Source organism: Equus asinus, chromosome X, assembly GCF_041296235.1.
Source record: "Equus asinus isolate D_3611 breed Donkey chromosome X, EquAss-T2T_v2, whole genome shotgun sequence".
NCBI lineage: Eukaryota > Metazoa > Chordata > Mammalia > Perissodactyla > Equidae > Equus > Equus asinus.
In genome coordinates this window covers 16,896,670-16,922,186 of record NC_091820.1, presented here as the reverse complement: position 1 = coordinate 16,922,186, position 25,517 = coordinate 16,896,670, and the positions used below count along the sequence as shown (strand labels likewise).

General features: G+C 36.4%; 1 protein-coding gene and 1 long non-coding RNA gene across 9 annotated transcripts in view; one reads left to right on the top strand and one right to left on the bottom strand.

The window, feature by feature from the left end:
* CNKSR2 (connector enhancer of kinase suppressor of Ras 2) overlaps positions 1–25,517 on the bottom strand; it is a 257,093-nt gene that overhangs the window by 32,869 nt on the left and 198,707 nt on the right. For all 7 annotated transcript variants that reach the window (XM_070501997.1, XM_070501999.1, XM_070502002.1 and 4 more), the window contains 5 exons: positions 25,216–25,289; positions 24,857–24,928; positions 19,339–19,406; positions 13,186–13,286; positions 10,264–10,816 (listed from right to left, as the gene is read on the bottom strand). In XM_070501997.1, coding sequence (XP_070358098.1) covers positions 10,264–10,816; positions 13,186–13,286; positions 19,339–19,406; positions 24,857–24,928; positions 25,216–25,289 — 868 coding nt within the window. The remainder of the gene's footprint in view (positions 1–10,263; positions 10,817–13,185; positions 13,287–19,338; positions 19,407–24,856; positions 24,929–25,215; positions 25,290–25,517) is intronic.
* The window catches only part of LOC139042649 (uncharacterized), a 53,956-nt gene that overhangs the window by 23,179 nt on the left and 5,260 nt on the right, over positions 1–25,517 (top strand). The window contains exons 1-2 of one of the 2 annotated variants that reach the window (XR_011499621.1): positions 20,133–20,296; positions 22,164–22,299. This is a non-coding gene — a long non-coding RNA (uncharacterized lncRNA). Of the gene's footprint in view, positions 1–20,132; positions 20,297–22,163; positions 22,300–25,517 lie in introns of those variants that run through there. The other variant, XR_011499620.1, reaches the window with a different exon arrangement.

Sequence of the window (25,517 nt, the reverse complement as noted above, 5' to 3'; positions counted from 1 at the left end):
GGCAGAAGGGTTGTATTAAAGCCACACTGATTCCAAGCTGTCCCTCCTCCCTGTTCTTTTTAGAAAAGGCATAAAAACCCCTGTGTGTTGGCATTGTTAAAGAACAAGGGGAAAACAGCAGAGATGCTAGGGGAAAAAAGGTATAAAGTTTGAGTTTAGTGATATCAAACTTATGGGCTATTTTCTCTCACCAAGAATCCTAAAGTGAATGAATGCTTTAAAATATCCATTTCATAAGTTACAGAAGAGACTCTAAATTAGGCCAACAACAAAACAACTTAAGGAAAAAATATAGACAAGCAACCAATAAAGTCATGGATAAGAAAATTTGGAGATCACAAATGAATAGATCTTAGGTATTAAGCCAATATACTCTACGGATGACTTATCAAAAGATAAATAGCACAATAAAAATATCAGATTCAAAATCATGAAGACTAGAGACTATAAATGTGGAAGAAAGTGAACAACTGTTTAAAATGTTAAGGTTCAAAGTTCCCTAAAACAGACATTCAAAATACAGCATAATGTTCTGTATTTGACACTCTGCTAATATTAATGTTTTTCTCATAATCAAATTCCACATTAGTTGTATTATAAAATTAGGAAGCATCTTCTCAATCATCAAAGAAACATTAATCTAAAGTCAGTATGTTACATCAGTTTATTTTGTACAATATAATATTATACTGAACATAGATTAACATCTCTTTGATGACTGAGAAGATGTTAATTTTATAGCACAAATCAATGAAGATTTTTAGACATCTGATTTGTGTTAATCAGTACAGTTGAGTAACCGGAATGCATTTTCCCCAACCATAATGTTAGAGGAATGAGCCAAATCAGAAATAGCTCTAAAAGTGATCTCATCTGATTTTAACCAGTTTTATAAATTCTGCATAAGTGATAAGTACCGTGAAATGAACAGAGAGTATCTTGTGCCAGCTCTCAAAAAATCATTTTTATATTATAAATTGGTTACTAGGGAAAATTATTAGCACAAGGTAACAAAGACGCTGCATACTTTGAATTATTTGCTCTGTTCCATGTTATCAGAAAGACAGTTCTTATCTCTCAAAGATAATTTACAAATTTTTGTTGTAAGTAGACTTATGGAAGGGGTAGATAAATTTTTAACATAGTACCTGGCACGTAGTAAATAAATAAAAAATGTCTGTTGAATGAATGAATGAATGAGTGAATAAATACACACTTAGAGCTAATTGGATTATAAATCGATACAGCAAACCAAGAAGTACAATATGGAGGTTTAGTTTACATTGTGTAGGCTAAATCTAGATTTTGAGATGTTAGGGAATCCATGACTAATAATGTTAAAGAATTTGTAGCTTTGAAATGAATCAATGAGTTTAATAACTGTCACTCTTTATTTTCAAGTATTCTAGAATTTCTGTGAAATAACCCAGAAAGTTGATTTCATGGCACATTTTATGTTTGTAACAGAAACAAATATATATGAAACTGTCGTATTACATTCCTGAGACAAGAACTTTTCAGAGGTTCTCAAGTATGATGTTTAAATATTAAAATATGTTTTGACGAACTGCTGCTTTTGCACTTAAAATATAAAGTAATGGGCACTTTTTCCTTAATGGATGACTACCAAAAATTTCAGAGTGTAATAGATTGAGCTATTAAGACCAAATATTAGGGCTAAGATGTGCCCATGGCTAAACATAAGAAAGTCTGAGAGGCCAGGAATGGAACTAGTGAGAACACTGGAAAAAATAAGTAAGAGAGATGGTTAATAGAAGGTTTAGTGTTTTATAACTTGAAGCCAAAAGCCACAAGTAAACTCTGACCACCAGACTCTGATTCTGAAGCCCATCTTTGAATTCTGCATTCTGGCTTTTGAAGGCTAAACTTGCTATGTTTTTTAGCTAGCTAGCTCTGGCTTAGCTGTTTTCATCACAGAGATTTGGGATAAGCTGACATTGGAAGACCTTCATAAAGAAGGCTGGGTAAAAGTCATATGGCACCAAGGCATTAGGCAGGTAGGCAAGAAGCTTCTGATACACGAATATGGGTGTATGTGTGGGGTGTAAGTGTGTATGTACAGCCACTGTCATTTCTTTCTTCTCACATCTCTCCTTCCACCATTTTTGAAAAGGCCAACAGGTATCTGCTGCATTTTCTAGGGTGATTTATGCTGGGATTGGGGCTGGGTTCTGAGGTGGTGTGTAAGTTATCTCACAAGACTCTTGCTTGTAGTATTAAACTAAGGTCACATCAAAAAAATTTCAGAGGAAAAACTAACTGAAAACCAACTAAACCATACTTCACCTCCTACTCACAGTGAGTTATAGGCAAAAGATATATGAAGAAAACAAATGCATACAAGAATTAAATTTTAGAACCTTAACTTTTAACAGAAGTTACCTCTGGAGAATAAGATGGCCAGAGGGTTGTTTTCGACTTTCATCATTGTTTTATTTACTTATTTGTTTAAAATTTATTTGGCAATAAGCAAGTTATTACTTTTCAATTAAACAATGAAAGAAAAACATGTAGGGAAATTTTCAAACTTTCAAGGTATGTTTTATGGTGCAATCCCATTATGTCTTAACTTACCATGTTCCTATATTTGGTAACTATAGGAGGTAGATTTCATACGTAGAAGGAAAAAAATGAGGCATTTGAGATCTTCGGCTTTCTCTGGCAAGGGTGACCAAGGTAAAAGGAGACTGAACTTAGGATAGGTTCTCATAAAATAAGCTAGAAAGTACTCCACTGAGAAACTGACATTACACTATGAATGATCTGAAGAAAAGTGGTTTGCTTTTTTGACGTGTGAAAATAGTATCAAGTAACAGTATGGCTAAACCTAATCATCTTTCTTGGTAAAACAAATTGTAAATCATAACTTGTCTTACCTATACTAGTGAGGGGCTGTCATCCTTTTATATGAGCTTTAATTCTTATCTGGTCACATCTTCTACTGTGTGACTCTGTAGCATCTAGAATCCCTTCTTTTGCCATTTAAATCTCGTTTCATTACTCATTAACACTAAGTTATTTTTCCTGGCTGATGCAGGGCTACTGGTTATTCGCTAAAGTACAAGTTGCCATTTCAACATGTTTTACAAATGAATCAGGATGAAACTAGGTGATAGGTGACTTCCAAGCAAGACCCGGGGCTGTGAACCAAGCAGTGGTAGTGACTTGAGTCAGCCTTCCTTCCAGAGGCAGCAGATTTTGGTAGGAAAAACAACTGCTTAGGGGTCCTGGAAAATCTGGTTTCTAACAATGAACGGTTATCTCTCATGTCATATTTTTGTGGCCTTCACCTTTGAAATGAGAGTAAAGCAGGAAGAGAATGGTTTCAACAATACAGAAGGTGACTACAAATGAGTCATAATACAAAGAGCAGTAATTCCAGTCATTATAGCAACCCAGCTTTGTGGTGCCCAGCATGAAGAGGGTATGCCGAACACATGCAGTCCTGTCATTCCCTTTACAAAATACCCAAAATATTTTGATTCCTGTTTAAAGTCACACAATGGATAAGACAAAAACTTTAGCTTTAACTATTATGTAATAAAATGGAAAGAACTGGTAACAAAAGGGGTTAGCTATTATTTATTCATTCACTCACTCATTCATTCACTTATTCTTTCATTCATCCAATAGCGCCTGGTTTAGTATGGGCCATACACTGTTTTAGGCACTGGGTGTACAGGAATAAAATCCCTGCTCTTAAGAAACTTACATTCTGGTGGGTGGAGATGGAAAATAAATCAGTGACAATATTTGATATTATACTTATAGTGATAAAGCTGTGAAGAATATAAAACAGAGTAACATACCAGAGGATGAATGGTGGTAGTGGTGGTGGGAGGGGGCATCTGGATCAGACTGGGTTGTCAGGGTAGGACTCTCTGAGGGGAAAATATTTGAACTGAGACCTGAATGGCAAGTTCTATAAATATATACTTCAGTAAATATATAAGGTTATTACTATTTGGAATACAAGGTTTCTTTTAAGTTTCCAAATGTCCAAAGTCAAAAAGGAAAGGAGCAGTGAGTGATAAGAATGTGAAATGAGGGACATTTCCATTTTAGCTTCTAGAACATGGCTAATACATTATGTTGAAATATACAACATTGCTGATATTTCATCATTTTGACCTACAAAAAACAGCAATTCACATGGTCTACTCAGCTGGAACTGAACAAAGATAGGTCACGGAGTCAGGTAAATGTTATTTAGTGAGGTTTGCCAGGAGTAACTCACTATTTAAGTATGGTAATTGCCCTCTTTGCCTAAATCCAAATCTACATAAATTACATAATTATAAAACATTTATTGGACAGACTTACGGTGAGTCAGATATGGAAACTAAGTACTTTCTGGCATTTACCTCATTTGATCCTCATACAACCTCAAAAGGTAGGTAGTGTTATCACAGGATTTAACAATGAAGACACTGAGGTATAGAGGTATTAAATAACTTGATCAATAATATCACTTGAAAGCGGCAGAGTGACAAAGCAAGGATTTGAACTGAGGAATGTCTCCAGAGACTGTATTCTAAGCTCCAATCACATAGTGTTTATAGGAAAACATGCTTATTCATTTCAAAAGTTGACAATAATTATATCTAACTTACTATATTTTCAGGGTTACATAATATTTATCCCCTTTTAGATATCTAACATTTCGTTAGTGCCAAGACTTTTAAATGATGTGATGTGATCTGGCGTATGTGTATGCGTATATATATTAAAAGAGTGAAACATGCTTGAACAAATATATTTGAAAGCATAACATACGTAACAGCAGAGGTTCACGTAGATACTAATGACAAGCAGTTTGGTACATTTCTTTTATGATCTTAAAATCAAGGTTGGTCTAAACAATTCCCAATGATTCCATTTCCCTTACCATTTAGGCATGGGCATGGGATGCAACCTTGGCCAATGAAATCTGGGGGTAAGTCTGCTGGAGGGATCCAGGAAAAGTTTTCCTTGATCTTACGAAAAGGACTAAAGATAGGGCCCGGTCTTTGGCTCTTTGGATGCTGTCTTATAAGAAGTGCTGCTTGGAGCTGTTGGCATTTAGAGTAGTTAACCGAAGTCCTGATACTGCAAAACCATGAAATTCACTCCAGAACAACCCCACCTCTGAACGTCCTGTAAATTAAGATAATAACTTTTCCTCATTGTTGAAGCAAAACCTCCCCCAAAACCCAAAAACTCAAAATGAGAGAGGTCTGATTAAAAGTCCAACCTATAACCAGTATCAGAATTACAGCTAAACTCTATATCTAATCTTCAGTATTTTATGTTTTCCTGTCTTTCTTCAAAATTAGACAATATGATATTGAGAATATTTGTTTACTACTTTCTAGATTTTTCTGTGGTCTTTCTTTATATGACTTGTTACATAACCAGCCAAGAATGGTGTCCTTAAATGTCACAAAAGTGACATATTTAAGGTTCTGTTATTACTTCTTTGACTTTAATGCATGTCTTTTTATTTATACTGCTTATATATCTTTTCCATCTATTCCCTTTAGACTTGAACTATAATTTAAGATATTACTGATGATTACGCTCCCCCAAATTCTTTGTGTTTGTGCATAATTTATTTGACAATAAATAAAAGAGTAAAAAGTGCTGCAAGATTTTTTAAAAAATTTTCATCTTTTCCCTTTTTTTCCTTGAACACAATTTCATATTCTGGGAATAACTTCTCCTTGCCCACACACTTCCTACCTGAATATTCTTAAAAATAAAATTCATGGCTTTTAGAAACTCTTCAGGAAATTACTCTAGGATCCTTAAAATGATTGAAGAGGATTAATCTATCTTCTTCTGCACTATAATTGTAGTCATTACCTAGCCTCTCTGCCTAGATAATTTAAGATATTAGGCCACTGAGCTGCATATTTTGTGCAGCTCCTAAGTTACCAATGGTGTGCAAAGGATGTTAGAGTCTAAAAAATAACTTTGAAATATATTTCTCAGCAGATCTCATTTTGAAAGCATCAATAAATATCTCAGCCAGATAACCTGATGTGTACTGCACCTACAAGCTAACAGATTTTATCCACCTCTCCCCACCAAAAAAATCCCTAGGTTTTGCTTTAGATTTCTAAGACCAAGCTGATAAATGTGTAAATTAAGTGAGATTACTGGTAGGCTATCTCCAAGACAATGAAATAGAGACATTATAACTTCACTGAGTACAGGGAGGCACCAAGGATGTCTGGTTAGTAAAGAGTACTCACATAACTGCCAGGAGGGAAATCAGCAGGATTAAGGAAAGATGCTTTCAAAAACCTCATCTAAATTGCCTAGTATGGCAAAGGAAAGAGAGCTATTTCAAGCAGAGTTCAAGCTGAATTAATCAAAACAGTATTTTAGTCTTATGGCAGATGATTTCTGAATGAAGTGTATCTTTATATTTTGTCCTACACTTTAATGATTTATACCTCCTTGAAAGTTGCATAGGCTGACATAATTTATAAATTAACTGAGGTATTAGAAGGCCCACACCTCAGTAAGCTTCAAAACTGCTAATTGGGATAATAGGAAATTACTTGTCTTTTCCTAAATGCCAGTGAAGTAGGTCAGGATAATTAGCATGCAAGCTGACTTTTCAGTCAAAGGAAAACAAGACGGGTCTCATCTGTGTACTTTTAGTACCATCCATTTTAGAATAAAATGAGTTCAGCCTGAGAAAAATCACAGTATGACTCAGTTAAATAACTGAACCTCAAAATAAGACAAAAGGTAGTTCAACCATGAGAACACAGATCGAAGTCTGTTCTCAAGAAGGCCACATTTATACCTCATAAGCAGGGCCAAATTCCTCTCCTATAAGGAAAATGAAAAAACATCTAGGTCAAGGATTTAGGTACATTTTGCTTCTTAGATTGCTTCGTAAACTCATAAGCACTATATAATATATAAATTGTATAAAGTTAAGGTAAATATAAATGATAAGAAAGAGGTTTGGTTGATGACATAATTCTTCACCTTGAAGCAGAAGATAGGCTGTATCTTTATATCCTCTTCTATTACTCCTTCTGCCCACTCGCCTGACACTTCCTATTTTTAATTTCTTGGCAAATTGAGAAAAATGTTTAGAGCTAGAGACATGAAACTTATTTCCTCTGCTGGTCTGTACTTGATCAGTACCAATTCACTTTAGTAGGTCAAGCCAAGTGCTGACCTTGAACAGGACAGTTAGTAACACACGGCTGTTGGATTTTGATTCTAACGAGCACGGATGCCTGCTGACCCCTGTGGCAGCATCGTGAGCGCTACGTACTGGTGGGTGTGCTATAAGTCTGAGGCTGATAGGATGGCCACAGCTTCTCTCCCACGTATAATTTTTGCTCTGCTGACATAACACCAAGCAGCTTGATTTGAATAAGCAGCCTGGAATACTTATTCTTAATGGCCAACCCAGGGGAGTCATGAACATGATACCCCTTAAGTAGACCTTAAAGATTCTTTTAAAAACACTGATTTTAGAGCTGATGATTCCCAAATGAAGTGTTATCCATCAAATTGCACACTCCTAAATATTAGAAATAATAATGCCGAAAAACCCTTATTAGGAAGGTAAACACACATTCCATTAAATAAGAAGCATCTTCTAGGCAAGAATGAAATGCACTGCTCTGTTGAGAACGGTTTGAGGACACTGAGACATCAAGCGGCAAGATTTACGGGAAGATATCCAGAAAGAAATGGGGTCCTGATAGAGCATGGCCACCTTCAGTGAAGCAGATCCGACTGAAATAGCATGAACTGCCCCACAACATTGAACTGTAAAGACAAAATGGGCAATACCAAATTTACTGATACACTTTCCAGGGCTGTTCTGCCTTATTACAATTATTCCACAAAGAGAGAACCCACTGAAAAAGATAGAAGGTACCGAATAGCTGCCCACCTGACTCATTTGGGAACCTGAAGAAAAGACCCACCGACTTAGGAGTGCATCTGTATGGCTAAAAATAAATCCAGTCCACAAAACAGCAAAAAAGAGATGCTAGAAGAAAAAAGAATCATAAGCTGTCTAACTAGAGATGCTCTGGTGCTACTGGAACCTGCAGGAAGGGTGAGCAGTGCCCAGGTTTTCCTCCCAGGTGCCAGGATATGCTGTCTCCTTTCTAGTCCTCCCTTACACAAGGACCAGGAGGAACTGCTAAGTATCTAGCTTAATTGGAAAAAACCCCAGCACCAATCACTTCTACCTGTGGCAATGATGGAATATTTTCTGAATAGAATCCTCTATTTCAGAGGGCTGTGCCTAATTTCAACACAATTTATTTTAAAATGGCAGCAATGGAGTATTTTCCCCACTATGTTTGCAGAATACTGAACAAACCTCACGTACTTAGTTATAGCAATTGTGGAGCACCTGGATGACAGTCAAAATGAAGTTTCTAACTCATCTTTAGTTAAATCTTAGCAAATAATTTATTAATTTTAGTAGTCATCATCATATTAAAAATGTATTATCAGGCTTGCCAGAACTACAGAGGCCTGACATGGCTCCTAGATATTTCCTCCATAAAACTCTTCCACAATCTCTAATAACTGTGAGTGGTGGGAGGGCTTAGCAGGTAAGATGGTAATTACCTTTCCCGCACCAAGAGTATACCTTTTATAATGCTCCTCATGGAGATTATGGCTAAAATATACTTCACATTAAAACTTCTTTAACATATGAATTTTATTATAAGCAACTCATTTTGATGGTAGGAGATAGAATTTTTTTTTCTATTTTCTCTCTTTATTTCTTTTTGTTTTGTTTCTCGTTTTTGCTGAGGAAGAGTCACCTGAGCTAACATCCACTGCCAATCTTCCTCTTTTTTCTATGTGAGCCACCACCATAGCATGGCCACTAACAGACAAGAGGTGTAGGTCTGTGCCCAGGAACTGAACCTGGGCCACCGAAGCAGAGCATGCTGAATTTAACCACTAGGGAACCAGGGCTGGCCCAGAAGATATAATTTAACTCCTATTAAATAATGCAATGAAGATCCATACCATAAAAGGAGGTCTACTGTATTTTCTTGTTAATAATCTCCAAAGTGACCCCCATTTTAAATGAGCCAAGTTTGACATTGACACGAGGCTCCAGACCTGCTGGTAACCCATGAGCTTTGAGTTGTTTCTCCAGTGGGGATGAAGAACTTACACTAACAAGTCCTGTAATCAAAGTCTCCTATACAAAACAGGCTGAAGGATACAGTCTGTTTGTGTCCTTTAAAAAGAGAAGTTTAATGCCCTAGTGGAACCAAACCAGTAAGTGTGGTTTCCTCAACACTAGCTCCGGTCGTCTGCACTAACTGGCCCTGACTTCAACATGAATAAAGAGACACAAACAGTTTTACACTATTTCTTCTATACTATTTTTTTTTGGGTATTTTACATTCAGGATTTATAGCCAACCTAGATTTTCCTTCTAAGTAAAATAACTGAGTTACAGCCTTCCCTTAAACTAGCTTGGGTTTCTGGACTGGTGTATCACATTAGTTATAAACAGATGCTTGGTATGGCATGTTGGATAAAGAACTTGATAACCAGTAAACATATTCTTAATGACAACAAGACAGAGGGCTACTTAACTGACTCGTCTCTCTTAAGAGTTAATTCACATAAACTGAGTTTTGCAATCAACATACATACCAAGAAAGTAAATAGATGCTTTTGGCAAACTGGTTTCTAGAAACAAATATGGCTATTTGGAGTTGATAGAAATGCTATGTGAAATTTCTTCTTGGAAAAACTCTTGGATTTTTCCTTTAAATCTTCTAACAGTGAAAAGGGAAGTTGTGTATGTCTGTGTATTCACTTATTCAATTAAGGATCTGCTAACACCCTGCTTGAAGCATTTATAGTTTCTTAACGCAAACTCAGAGGGCAATGACTGTGGACCAAAGGGATGATGCATGCAAGTGAGAAGAAAGTAGATAAGAGGAGGAAGAAAAAGAAACGAATATCATTAACCTTGAAAGGCAAATGGGTAATTGGAGAAAAACAAATTATTTACTCTAGCTGGGAGTGTCCTGGGATAGAGGCTTCATTACTCAACTTTTTTTCCCCCAAGTTACTCAAGTTCTGAAAGTAGGACACCAAGGGATACCTAACTTCCTATGCAGCAACACCATTATTTTAAGAAAAAAGGGAAACAAAATTCTATTTTCTTAAAATAAGTTTGAAAAGGTCAGGACTCTGTGTACACAGGCTAAGAATCTCCATCAACATACTTACTTTTGTCTCCTATGTTTTCCCCTGTTGCCTCCCCTTCCTCCTCCTCCTCCTCCTCCTCCTCCTCTTCCTCCACCTCTGTGGGCTGCACGTCATCCTGCGGGTCACAGGCACTAACCGGCGCATTCAGACAGCAATGGTTGAACCCGCTATCTCGAGGCAGAGTAAAACTTCGAGGCTTGCCTCCATTTCCATTTAACACTTGCATCCTCTCGCTCTCGGCTAAGGGGTACGGCCCATAATGATCCTGTAGGTGGCACTTCTGAGTTGGAAGGGTGGACTGCCGCCTATGCTCTGGGGAGATAGCCACGGAGTCAGAGAAGACAGAATCCTCCAGGGGCAGAGTCTGAAGATAGTGTAATCCTGAGCTTGTCAGGGGCGTCTCAATCAAATCCTGCCAGGAGCGGCGCTGACTGGCTGTCTTGCGAATGGGGGACACCACACTGCTCCCAGTCACTTCCTGGCGAAATTCCTCATGGGAGGACTGCGACTGAGAGGTCTCTGTGGAGGAGAGCCGGCTGTGTTTTGCTTCCACATAAGGACTGGCACAACTCATCTGTGGAAAAGAGCCTCTGATCAGTCTCCACAGAAATAACAGGCCACTTCTATGACCAAGGAACATATTCGATTCCTACCAGGTAACATTTACTAGTCGAGTTAATGACTAGTAAAGTTTTCAGACATCTCAAAGTTAGGCCCCAGCAGACATTTTAAGAGACTGAGACGTGGATGTATTGAAATGCAGCTATACTGGGTTCTTATGAAAAATCTGACACATTAATGCAAAATTATGCAACAATGGAAGTATAAGAAAACATGAGTGCTTATATAAGAAATACTCAGCAACTAAAAGAAAATCTAAAGTTTCAAAATCATTTTAAATTCTGAAGAATTTCTGCCAAATTCATATTTCCAGATTTTATGAAGTTTGGGGATGAGAGCAAGGAGAGAGGCTTTTGGATATGTAAACCAGGTATCTAAAATCAGACAGAACCTTTCCTCTTGTTCATTGGGGAATGTCTGCTCCTATGGGTGCCACGGAAAAGCTTTCTTATGGTCTTGTCGATTCTGTGGCACTTTCTAGAGAGTGAAAAATACAGGCAGGATGAGATTACACCCTGATGGGGATTAGCATTTGCCTTGAACATAGGTACTTCAGGGAACATAACACAAAAGAAAAATGGAATATTTTTATCCATGGAGTTTAAAGTTTGAGAATATATGTTACAGTACAAAGCACAACCAAGAAAAAGGATTGGCATCAAGTGAATGCTGCAAAAGACTTGCAGGCACCCCTACTGGGACAAGCCTTCCGCTAGCTCTATGGGCTAAGAGACCAGCCCGGGCCCCTTTCTGGCAGGAAGAGCCAGAGTTGTTAAACGGGATCATCGCAGACAGGGCTGAGCCTGTGGCCAGGACAAGCCTGGCTGAGGTGAAAGTGCACGCTGCCCCTCTGGGTAAAGGAGGAGAAGTTCGTGGTATCTTCTGTGGGCAGTTTATCTTCCCACATGTTAATAACAAAGTGAATAGGTTCCTTCTTGAAATTCAAAAGTTGCTCTGATTAAAGAGCTGTTTGATGAAGTTGCAGTTTCCCTTTCTTCCTCTTTCATAAATATTTTAAAGGAATTATTCAGACTCTGATGTTTTAGGGAAAATATGATATAAACTATATCTTGTCATTGACTTAATTATTTCATTTCTATAGCTCATTCTTGCATTCTGTTGTACTTGGTAAACTGCAGCATTTACTAAAGAAATGTGCATACAGATAAGAACAATTCTACATTTTTCCCACTTTTCTCCTGTTCTCCTTAGGTAAGAGACATTGTCATCAAACCTTTCTATTAAAAACATGGCTTCCTTTTCAGTTATTAGTCAAAAGTGCCCATTCATTTATTTCAGAAATATTTGTTAAGCACTTAATAAAAAAGTACCAGTGCTGTGCTAGGCCATGGGGATGTTGTAGATAAACAGAACAGGATCTCTGTTCTCAAAAAGTTCACAATCCAGTGCAGTAAGCTGTTTGCAGTCCCAAATATTCTGATTTAATATGTCTGGATGGGGCCTGAGCATCTGCATTTCTAAAATGTTCCAGAGGTTGATTCCTGTGCACAGCCAAGGTTGAGAAGTGACCTAGAATTATATCAACATCTTGCACAACACCTTTCTTATTAAAAATCCTCTGGAGTAATACGAAGGTGGAATCAGGTTGGTTTCCATTTCCTATGTGGAAGACTCAGTCCCAAGACAGGCAGAACTGACTCTTCCGGTACGGTGACCATGCAATGTATTATCTAAACTGAGACACTGCTGAGACAGTCTTGGTAATTCTGATAAGAAACGGGCATAAAGTGGGACGATCCCAAGCACACCGGGACAGTTGTTTACCCTATTAAAAGATCAAAGTACAATCTACACACAGACTAATTCACACAGGTTTAAGTAGTCTGGAGCACCATATAAACATATACATTAAACCAGACGCCATGGCTGTCTAAAAAGTTACATGCCAAAACATGTTCAATACAGACATAATATTAATTTTTATGAGTTGCTTCTAGGGGACATAGGAATGAACTTTATTACTGGGGAATAGATAAGGTCAATTTATGTATCTTTTTCTAAGAAAACATTTCTGTTGCTGATATTTCCATGAAGCCTACTTTGACACACACAGTATTTCTTAATGAAACTGGTCAGATATTTATTATGCTTGGAATCTGTATGACTGTTTCTCCTGATTAAATATTCTTTGTATACTTAAAATTTTTCCCTTATTGCTTTTAGACTCCCTATTTTCTTTCCCCCTTAGAAACCTGAGGTCTAACATGCAATTCACCATATAATTTTTTTTTAAGACACAAAGGGATGTTTCAGGTCAAAGAATCTAATGCTATATTAAGTACATTCCTGTTGGCAACTTACAGAGGGAGGCCGCGGGTATGTATCATAGGGGGGTGGAGGGCTGTCCTGTTTAGGTGTTGATGGAGTATCTGCTTCTTCCTTGTCACTCTCACTCCAGTAATCTGAAAATTCACACACATGGATACATCAACATTCTACTGAATGTTTCTAGCTATATTTTCAGAAATACACGCTACCAGCTAACAAACAGAAATTTAAATTCCACTCCTATACCCTGCTCCCCAGCACCCCCTATCCCAGGCCCACCAGTTTTTATTTTCAGCTGGGTTTTGAGGAGGAAGGAAGAGTACAATCACCTAATTCCAACCTCCTTTTAAAGCAAACAATTACACATAGATGCAATTTTAAGGAGTTAATAAAAAGACACTGCATAAGCCAAATCAGGTTAGGGTGTTTGAGATTCCAGATCAAATTATTCTGAAGCTTCAGTTCATGAATGATGTCACAAGATGCTTCTTAAAGGTGTATCATTTTATCCTAAAGATGAACACTCAGAGAAAAGCAATACATACATTGCTATAGATCTCTACAGATTAAACAGCTCCAAAAATAATGTTCTCAATTCTCTTCTCTGGCTTCAATTCACTAGTTATCTAACAATCACCGTTTCCAGAGTCATGCTGACATGAATCTCTATAACACCATACTCCCACCTCTACTTGGAAACACATGGCAAACTCTGATTCCTGCCAAATGCAAAAGGGCAAATCTGCTGATGTGGGCTGCAAGTTCCAAACTTCTAGAACTACTTAAAGGGTAGAAAATGTAAGCCGCTAGACAAAGTGACTTGGCAGACCTCAGGCAAGAGGGAAGGGGAAAAACTCTGAGATACCTTAGTTGAGTAAATAAAAGACAGCACAAAGGCCAATAATCAGAATCTGTTCCACTAATATCTCAACCACTCTGTAACTGCTGGGTTAATTCTTTATGTGATTCACAAGGAAAACCCTAGAAGTACTACCCATATGAATTTTAGATGATAAAAGGAGAGAAAAGGAATTAAAACAAAAGGTTCCTTATTCTTATGAAAATCTAAATCATAAAAGAACCATCAGAAGGCTTAACTAATATTCAGATTTAGGTGAAAAATCACAGCACATATTTTTACAGGAACCCCTCTCCACCCAGGAATTCCCATATTGTAATATTTTTATATGTTTTCTTTGTGTGCTAACATTAATAAGTACAGCTAACATTTATTGAGTACTTACTATATGCCAAATAGAAAGTAGTAGAGCTGGGATTTGAACTAAGAAATTGCCTTGCTCCAAACCTCGGAGGGCTAAGTCACTGGGACTCTTTTGTAGGACACAGTGGGAGAGTTTAACGTGATACATAGTCATGATCCTTTAAGTTCCCCTCCTCCTGCAGCTCTATAACTGGCTTTTGTGAATAGAAATTCTTTAGCAATGGAGATTTTTATGTTCAGGCCTCAAAATACAAGGACTCTGAAAATTCTATTCCTACTTTAATTAACCCCTTTGAGTAAAAGATAAGCAAAGACTAGTTAATTTAAACTGATGTCTGGTTTTTACATTGGATCATGCTGGTGATGGCCAGTATACTAAGTCTCCCCTTAAATATGAACTGATGTACTTGTCCTGAGATGGACCCAGCAAACACTGATGTGAAAAGCATGAACTATATATACTCAGGCAGATGTAGCTCACTTCTTGGCTGTATCACTTACCAGTTCTGTGCTCTTGTGATGGTTACTTAACCTCTCTGAGTCTGTTTCGTCATCTGTAAAAGGGGGCTAATAATAACCACCTTTCAGAGTTGTGTGTATGGGAGGGACTAAATAAAGTAACAGATATTCAAGAGTCTTCCACCTTGAAAACACTCAGTAAATTTTAGGACCCCTGATCTTCTTGGGTAGATTTGTAGGCATGCCAGGACAGTCTGACCCAGATTACACAGGAGATAAATGCCGGTGTTTATCTTCTTAGACATTACGTTTTATCTTACAGCAAGTTCTAGCAATGAGCTCTAGGGTCTGGGTTGGGTAGTTTTGTGGGAGGTTCAAATAGTACTGGGAAGTCACTGCTGGAGGTGAAGGGACTGGGCATCCCCATCCCGCCCCCAAGGAGTGGGCTTGCCAAGATAACTCTGCTCTTATCCTTCCCACTATTTCCAGAAACTAGCACCTGCCCTGAGTTTCTCCTTGATGTTTGCACTGATACCTTAGGGTCTCAAGGAGTTAGCACCTCAAGTGGTCCTTATCAGCACACTGAGGAGAGATCTTGACAGCTATCATTGCAAGTGATAGATTTAGAAGACTCTCTCTCCATTATTCCTCCACCAGGTAAATTAGGAAGGATTCGAATCCACTATTTGATGTAATTCTTGGTTTACTAAAAAGTGCCATCAATCTAAACTTTTCTTGAGTTGCCTAATAAGCGACTGAAATACCACTTTGCAAATTAAATTCATTTCTCACACTAAGCTGTGTGTCTTTGAGAGAGCAATGCCAGAGAACAGGCTACAGAGAAAATTTAGTCAGGCTTTCTGGGTTTGTGTGGAAAATTACAGGCACACTGTGCTTAGAGGCTGAAACTAGTCTGACTTTCATTCTAAGAGCAAATTAATTTATTTTCCTTAGCTCTCTATTTAGTACAAAATAAATGGATACTTCTAATGTCTCTTGCAGTGATATTCAATTTTATAAATAACTAATCATGAATAAACAGTGCCATCACTAGATGAAGAAAATTGCCGCTTCTCATGTTGATACAAAAGAATAATTTGAAAAAAGATCGACTTTTTCATCTAGAACTATCAAAGAAATACAATACATTTCATTCATTTTTCTGTATTAAAGCTTTACAAAGATCTTATATGTAACTGAAAATAATGTGTCATGAATGTCTGAGTTGAAGCTGGAAAAATACAGAAAAATGATTAGCAATTAGCCAAATTATGATCTTAGCAGAATTTAGTATAATCCTGTTTTCTCTAAGTACAACAACAAATAATGACAGAGAACCCAACATCCTTTACATTTCTGTAGTTAAAGACAACAATTCACCAAACTTTTATTTAAGTTAATTAAAGAGTCACTTCCAAGCTGCTGGGTTTTTTAATAGAAACAGTGTTTGGAAGTTATTCCTTTCCATCTTTGTGAAATATCCTCAATCCTCAAAGAGCTATATCTTGTATGAAGTTTAACTTCACTACTGAGAATGGTACTCAGGAGATGTCAAATAACTCTATAAAAGTGTGGAGTAGACACACGCATTCAGCAGTTTTCTACATAGAATGCCGTGAGACCTAACCATGCAGAAGGCCAGAAGTCTAATATGTTTCTGTCCTATGTTAATGTGCCTGAGGAATGCACACTCTGTGTGGAAATCCAAATTATTTCAGAGATTCTGGTTGCATTGCATTAGCAAGAGAGACTTGAATTATAACTATTAGCTTCAGCCTATGATTGTCTACCACATTCTACAAGGCGCTAAAATATATACTCACATGACAGACAGGCAGCATGAATCCATGGAATGAATACTTTTTGGAACCTGTATGTGTAGTATAACTTACCACTTCTTTCATTCATAATGAAATTTGGTTATATAACCCAAGTACAAAGGAAATTCGCTAAAATCAAGACCATGCCCAGCTTCAAAGTAATGCCAAGTAATAAAATATAGAAGTTAACCCTGAAAATCTAAGCTTTCTTATTCACACAAATTGACTTTTTTTCAAAGACTCATTTTTCTATCAGTACATTGCCCACAGTTCTAATTCTTGCATCTTAAAAAATCAGAAACAAATCTATATGCACCTTCAGAGAAATTTTATGCTCTTTAAAGAAATTTGAAAAGGCAGGCTGGTATTTTTTTTAGTACTCTTACCACAATTTTAGGCCTGTAAATTAAGTTGAAGCATGAAGGTGGGGTATAAACTTTTAACAATGAAGAAATGTGGCTTAATAACTGGCCTGACACTTCACAGTCCTGGCTGGGGTTTGCCTATGCATACTGATTTGATGGAGATGGCTTCCACTTTATTTGCCGAAGCATCCATGCTGCCTCCACTCCCAGTAATGTTTTATTTTGCTACTTCCTTGACTCCATCCTTCTCATCCCTTCAAGAATCAGTTCAGATAACAGAAGCAACATTAAAACCTTTCCCCACACCCCTCCTGGAAGGAATCTCTCCAGCCTTATTCCCATGGAACTTGATTTGTACTTTCTTACATTTCACTTTCTGTGTTGTACTAAGATATCTTTTCTACCAGAATTCAGTGCAATTTCAGGCAGGATGGGTACCTATTTCACCTTAACACAATTAGAGTGCTAGTTGAAGGCCTTACACAGAAACAGTTAATATTGAATAAAATATCTTTTCTCCCCCTTCACTGCTGACTTTACATCAGGCTCACTGATCACTTTCTTCAGCAAATATTTCTTCATTAGTCCTGCCTCGTTCTCAGGTTTCTTTTTTTTTTAAAAAATTTTGCATCCACTTAGCAGATTTTTTTTAATCAGTTGCATGTTGTGCAAAAATTAGTACTGATTTACTTTACGTTGCCCTTTAATTTTTCTTAAGTAATTTCAAGTGTGTATTTTTGAGATCTCCAATAAGATGATAAACTTGCATCAGCAGGAACCATGTTTTGCTATTTCTTTGAAATCTTCCTGCCCTATCTCTTCACCTTGCACCATTCCACCCACCCCTACTGCCTCAGGCCATGGCTCTAAACCAGGGGTTGGTAAACTATGGCCTGCAGGCCAATGAGGCACTCTGCCTGTTTTTATAAGGCTGGTGGGGACCAAGAATGGTTGTTACATTTTTAAATGGTTAAAAAAAAAGCAAAAAAAGGATGTTTTTCACAACACGAAAAATGATATGAAATTCAATCCCAGTGTCCATAAATAAAGCTTGATTGGAGCACAGCCATGCCCCTTCATGTGTCTACGGCTGCTTTGCTGCTGCAATAGCAGACTTGAGTAGTTGGGACAGGAAACTTATGGCTTGCAAAGCCTAAAATATTTACTATTTGGCACTTCACAGAAAGTTTGCTGACCCCTGCCCTAAATATTTGCTAACAGATTGGTCTTAGGATCTGGTCATCTTCTTTAGATCTCTCTACCTTTTAGTTTTTAGATGTTTTAAAAAGTTTTCGCTGAGGTTTTACTCCGAGAGGAAACAGAAGGGTATTAGAATCTCCACATCAATAAACAGGATATGCATACTGGAGACACAACTAGAAAGAGGTTTGTACGTGTATCAATCTAGAATTCTTTTAACTTTAGGGTGTTTCAAAAATTTTCAAACACTATTTATGCTTCTACGTGATGTACAGCAAATGCTCTTTGGTAAATAAGAAGCCATTTCAGAATGGTGACCATACCTTTCGTTAAGATTTCAATTCTACATCATGACATTGAGTTTCATGAATCTGAGGTCAATACCAAGGCAAGTTCCCTAAGATCACAAGAGTTACACAGTAACAGAACTGAAGAAAATAATTAAATGAAATAATTTATGCAAGAAGGGATCCATCTGAGCTCTTTGCATAAAAGACCACTTAAATGTCGATGAAACCACTAAACAGAAAAAACTACTCACCACCAAGGACCTGGACTTGGGTCAACATATAGGACCAATTACAGGCTTTTCAATTTTTTTTTTTTTTAAAGATTTTATTTTTTCCTTTTTCTCCCCAAAGCCCCTCTGGTACATAGTTGTATACTCTTCATTGTGGGTCCTTCTAGTTGTGGCATGTGGGACACTGCCTCAGCGTGGTCTGATGAGCAGTGCCATGTCCGCGCCCAGGATTCGAACCAGCGAAACACTGGGCCGCCTGCAGCAGAGTGCGCGAACTTAACCACTCGGCCACGGGGCCAGCCCCATGGGCTTTTCAATTTTTAAGATTTCTTCCTCCATAGTAAATAGATTGAGAGATACAGCAACAAACAGGAGAGAACTCCAGATTAGCTGCTCCCAAAACTTGAGAGTTTATTCCCTACCTGCTTAATTTACTAAACTTACCTGTAAGATGCTATGGTTTGGATTCAAAGTGCCCAGAAGAGTAATAACCACAAACTGACATATGTATTGTCTCTCAAGTGATGGCAGTGAACCACTGCATAGGATAACACCAAGAAAAAAAGTATAACACAATTGTAAAAATAAGTATTCTTTTACCTTGTTCTTGCTTAATCCTCTCTCTCTCTGCATATCCTGCAGTCAGCATATTAATTCTATTAAGCCACCTGCAAAAACAAATATTAAAATCAGTAACAGTGCAACTTAATTTCTTATACTTTATTTCTTAGAAATATTTATTTTAAGATGTATAAAAATTTATGGAATAATCCTACATAAAAAATGTGTTCTCTGCTATCCTTGACACTTAGGTTCTTCAATGAGCTATAATTTGCTGTAGTATACATTGATCCCCCACAAAAGATGCTATTTCAATAGAAAAGTCTTGGGCAAACATGTTAATATCTGTACCATAAAGGGTTTTGAGATGACAAAAGCCTTATTAATTCTGTTGCTCCAAATGTAGAAGCACTCCAAATATTTCTGCTGTTCTGTTTCTTTATAACAAATGCTCCAATAGAGATATTTAAACAATATCAACTATAACTTGTCCCGATAAGGGAAAAAATTATGGACCTTGACTGTCAAAATAAGTTTTACTATAAAATATTAGTTTTGATGAAACTCATTTAAGTTTAACGATCCAAGGGGAAATACACCTCGGGAGTACTTTGGAAATTTGTCTCTAAGTACAAGGGTATTCAGGTTTCCAAAGACAAAATAAGCCTATACAATTTTAACCTCTGTTTAGATCCTGAAAATTTGTTTTCACGAACAATAGTAACTTAAAAATAAATCTTAGTTCTTTCCTCTTTTAGTAGGGCTGCTACTGCCAATGTAGGAAACTGCCTGAAGCAAAGCATTGTTTCAATTTCCATCTTTTCTCCCACCAGGTCTGTCCGTGTGCTCATTACTCCAACTGTTAACACTGCATCAGAATATCAAATCATAAAATCTTTAATGTAAACTGACAATTTCCCAATGGTCAATCCTAAGCTATGATCCATTATACTTTCAAAAATGAGAAATTAAGGAAGAATTCACCTTCCAAACTAACGTGAGTAAATTTGGAATCACTAGCATAGTTAACAGAGTTAGTTAACTAGTTAACTAACTAGTTAGTTAAGCTAGTTAACACTAGCATAGTTAACATAGTTAACACAAGATTAACTTGTGGAATAATATGATCAAGATATATTTTTAAGAAAAAATTATATTTGACAACTTTTTCTCCTAAGAGCTTATCTCCCCTGTCAAGTGGAAGATGACATTCTTTGAAGTGACTCATATACTTCATCACTCATGCCAAGCGGTGTTAACTGTGCATCAGATACTCAGAATATCTTGAAAAGAGGGGAAAGTTGTGTCTCTAATAGACAAAATCACATCCATGGAAATTTAAGCTTTAATTTTTAAGAATAAGTTATTTAAAGCCCAACTTTATTTTGACAAAACCTACAATGCAATTATCACCTTAGGTATGTTTGGGAAGTGAAGAAGGGACTGAGTGGAAATGTAATAAAGATTGATCTAATGAATTCGTAGCATGGTATACACACACATGCTCCAGAAAATTATAAACTATAAGTCAAGAAGTCAACTTCATGACAAATAACCTTTTAAAAATGACTCTAATCATTAGTAAAAGGTCAAAATTAAAATGTAGTCTATAGGTCATTTGTAGCAAGAAAGCAACTGAATTTGTACTACAAGGCCAATCTTAGCACTCCTGGGAAAGACTAGCTTGGTGCTTTTTGAATGAAAATGATGATAATACCACTAGAGGAACATTTATTATTGAATTTTAATCCACTACCTCATATTTACTACTTTTTAACATATCACTGAAATTTCATTTTATCAGAAGTCTAAAGAACAATGAGTTCTTTATAAGAGGAATCAGGAAACTAAAAAGAGGCTTCCTTAATTTTTCAGCTCAACATTTATTAAGTGCCTGCTAGATGCTGAACAATGAGCTGTTTTGGGGCTAAAAAAATGAATAAGACATAGTTCCTGCCTTTGAGGAGCTCCAGAATTGCTAAATTTCATAAGACAATTGAAAAATTAAATTACTTTAGGGAAGAAAAAATTCTGTTCATAATAAAACTCTTTAGAAAGTGTGTGGATAAACTCAGGCCACAGCGTATAGCTACAAAAGGCTGAACACTACACAAATGTTAGTGTTGTATTGGATAAACTTGTCTTTAAGGCCTCAGCTAGAAGATGCTTACTATACACTTGCTTTAGTTATGATTTGGTATCGATAAACTATTATGAATAGCCCATATACATGCACTAACTTAGTCGAGAACTATTTATTGAGAGCCTATGTGTGCCAGGTACTGTTCTAGGTAACCAGGATACAGAGATAAAACAAAATGTCTGCCTTTATGATACTTCTATGTTAGTGAGGGAGACAGACAATAAACAGATACAAATAAACAGATGTGAAGTAGTAGCAAGTAATACCAAAAAAAAAAAAAGGTAAAAAATTACAATGTCAAAGGTGCCTGGGATTAGGGGAGGCTGTTTTAAGATAAGGTGCTCATGGATACAAGTATTGAATTTAGAATCTTTTCAAACGTACTCATGGGTAAGTTCTTTAATATTAGTTCTAAATTCACTATCTTACAATATCACCAATGCTTTAAAACAAGAAAATACAGGTAAGGGGATATTGCACCTACAGTGAACATTCCAATGAAGTTGTCAGTAACTGACACAGAATAATGTATTGAGGGGGGATAAAAGGGTTAGAACCATAGGAGAAATGTACAAATAATGATTACCAAATAGAAATTAGTGAGTCCTCACAAGTACAAGGACATATGTGCTGACACAATAAGGAATGTATAGGCCCAATGAATTCAGTAAATAAGTCGCAGAATACTTGAGAAACATGATGTTTTGTTTTCTTCCCACAGATTTCACAGACTGGCAAAATTTTTTTTAATGTTTCAATGCTCATTTCTGAGGAGGGAACAGATGGATGGTGGTGGGGTGCTCAAAAGTGTTTTGCAAATTACCTCCCAATCAAACTTACAGATGCTCAAAAAATAGGTGAGATTTTAATATTCTATGTGTGTATATACACATATATTTGGGCATACGTGTATATATATGTATATATGGGTATATGTACAAGCATGTGTATATAGATTTTACAGAGGAAAATTAAATTAAAAAATTACTTTTTCAGTCCATTTACTAGGTCCTGTCACAACTATATGTTTTAAATACCTATGATAATGCTTTAGAAATTATGAAATAACCAGATAAATTGTGAAATATATTTATAATTGTTATAAATATATTATCTCTTGAAGACTTAGGTACATGCCTTTAAAAGATTACATATAGAACAAACCAACACCCAGATCATCTTGCTATTATCTAACAATCAAGTTACCGAACAGAATTAGAAGGTCTCTCTCCCCATCACTAAAATTCTGGGAGTATTTCCAGCAATAACTCTCCCCTTTTCTATTAAAGAGTAATTTTTTTAAACTTGTCTATTGAAAGTAGATGTCAGGAATACGATTATATATAAAAAAAGAAAACACAAAGCAAAACAATAAAAGCCCATTACACTTAAATTGTTAAAAAGATGCAGTATTTCAGGACAATTCCATTCTGAAGGTGGTAGTGCACCATGGCAAGGTTTATATACAACAGCACTCTTAAGTGTACGCTGTGCTGATGACATATTTGATCAGATTCACGTTTATCTTTGACCCATTGTTTAGAAAAAGCAACAAAATGAAACACATGGGTTTGGTTTGACGTCTGTGATATCCTGAACCAGACATATCCATAGGAGTGTTAGGGAAGAGTAGTGACATCACACACCTCTGAAGTTACTGCTAACACAGGGTAGGGAATGGACAGAATGGCTTTATGGCTCATAAAAATACATTTTTGAACAGGCCATTTTCCAAACCTAAAAAGACCCTGATTAGCATGTATCATGAATGATTAAATTATGTTAATTCTTAGATGGAGGTGACTGTGTTCTAGTGTATCTATCTTGTAAGATGGGACATGCTCATATACACCACTTATTTGCAGTTTGGCTATGGTGTAAACCCTTCATATCTATGCCAAGGGCACTGAGCTCAACAAGGAGTAAAATGGATAGTGAGTAACAAGAACAGAATTATAAAATTATTAAAACACAAAATAGAATATCACAACCCCCTCCCGCGCCCCCCAAGCACGTGGCATGTGAATAAACATTTTCATTTTGAGAACAAGTTAAGGAGAAAAAGCTCTCCAAATTCTGATTGCCTAGTATGAAATTTCCAGAACGGTAACATAAAAATCAAGAGTTGATTATGGAAACTATACGAAAGGCTCAGTTCCCTTATTAATAATAAAAGATTTTATCAAGTGTTCTCAACACCCTTCTTTGCCATTTCCCTATATTTATATCCTGCTTTGGAAAAACCATGCCTATACTCCCAAGTGCCAAAGAGCAAGATTATTTATAATAGCACATTAAGTGTTCATTTAGTGTGTTCAAGCACATTTATGAAGCTGCACAGAACAATTTTGTGCCTAAAAATATCTGGATACTAATTTTTTAGAGACACAAAAGAAAGGTAAATGGAGTAAGAGCCCAAAGTATGTAAAAGGAGTATATATTGCTAGTAAACATTTACATAACACTTACTATTTAGCCACTGTGCTAAGCCCTTTGTGTATGCTTATTTGCTCCTCACAAATGTCGTATGGGTGGAGATGGTTAATATCCCCATTTTTTAAGAGTCAATACCCGGCATAGAGAAGTCAAGTTCTATGTCCAAGGTCACAGAGCTAGTAAGTAGGAGAGCTAGGATTTGGACAGCCTGGTTCCAAAATCCATGCTCTTGACCACTATGCTAAGCTGCCTCTCCCTAGCTGTGAGTAGGTTATATATGTAATATGCACTGCCTGCTGAAGATCTGTCAAGGGAAAAATTTTGAATCTTAAACCCAATTTCCACAAATCTAGAAAAGGAAGAGGGGAAAGGAAAGGAAAAAGAAGAAAGGAATGAACTCATAAAAGCTAAAGTGGAAACACGAAGTAGAATGTTGTAGATGATTGGGAAAAAATATATAGAGATTTTCCCAGAGCCACCAAATAACCACGGAGCCATCTAATCACTTTGCTATACAATCCTGTCTGGTGAGAGAAGAAAGGTGACAGAAATAAATATTAACTTAGTTTAGGCCTGAATTATTGAGATGGATGTTCTGTCATATATACTCAGCACTTGGAAAAGTCAACGTTTTTATGGATATCTTTCTTTCCCCACCTAAGAATAAATTTGAAGACATATTCCTGAAATGGACTTTTAAAAAGTCTTTTTTTTTGTGGTGGATTTTTTTTTGAGCCTATATATGGATTCTGGCACATTTTTGGTAAACTTGATAGTCAATGAGTTTATTTTGACTTTTTAAATGCCATTCTTTAAAATTAGGTATGGTTACACAGAACTATGGCTGGGTCCATTCTATTTTAAACTGATCGATCTAGAAAATTCAGGGACATTATTCTCTAAATATTAATGTGGAAAACTTAGAAATCTAAGCCTAACTGACTTTCTAAGTACTTTGAAATTTAAGTAACACTTTACCTGTTCATATCATCAAGATGCTCAGCAGCAAAATAAAAGCTTTTGATTTTAGGATGACAGGCTTTGAATGCACTGCAAAAAGAAACAAAGTACATTTATTTTATTTCAAATTGGGAAATAAGTTAGAACCAATAATTCTTATGGATAAAATTACCTCAACATCTAGCTTGAGTTAACATATGTAACGTTTCTGCCATGATGACAGAAATCAGTAAAAAATTCCATTTTCTGCCCATAAAACTGCTTTATTACCTCAATTTGAAAGCATTAGACAAGCAACCTATAATTTAAAAGCTGGAAATTAAAAGAAAAAAAAAAGCCTTCCCTTCTCTCCCTCTCCCCAAATAAAATTAACTTACTATTTCTTGCGGCATTCACTGGCTCTATCAATTTTAAATTCAGGCAGACTGATGAATCCTTCTGCTTTTTCATCCTAAAGAGGCAACACTCTTGTTTAGGGTATTATATACAAAGGTTTGAAGCTGATGATACTATAATTATGCCTTAAATATCTATACTAATCAATTTATTCATTTAATTCCTTAAATTTGCCATTTTAGACATTAGAATTCCACTCTTACCTATTATATTCTATTAAATTGAAGGTATCTTTCGAACATTTAGAACACTACAAATTAAAATATATACAGAAATTCTTAAA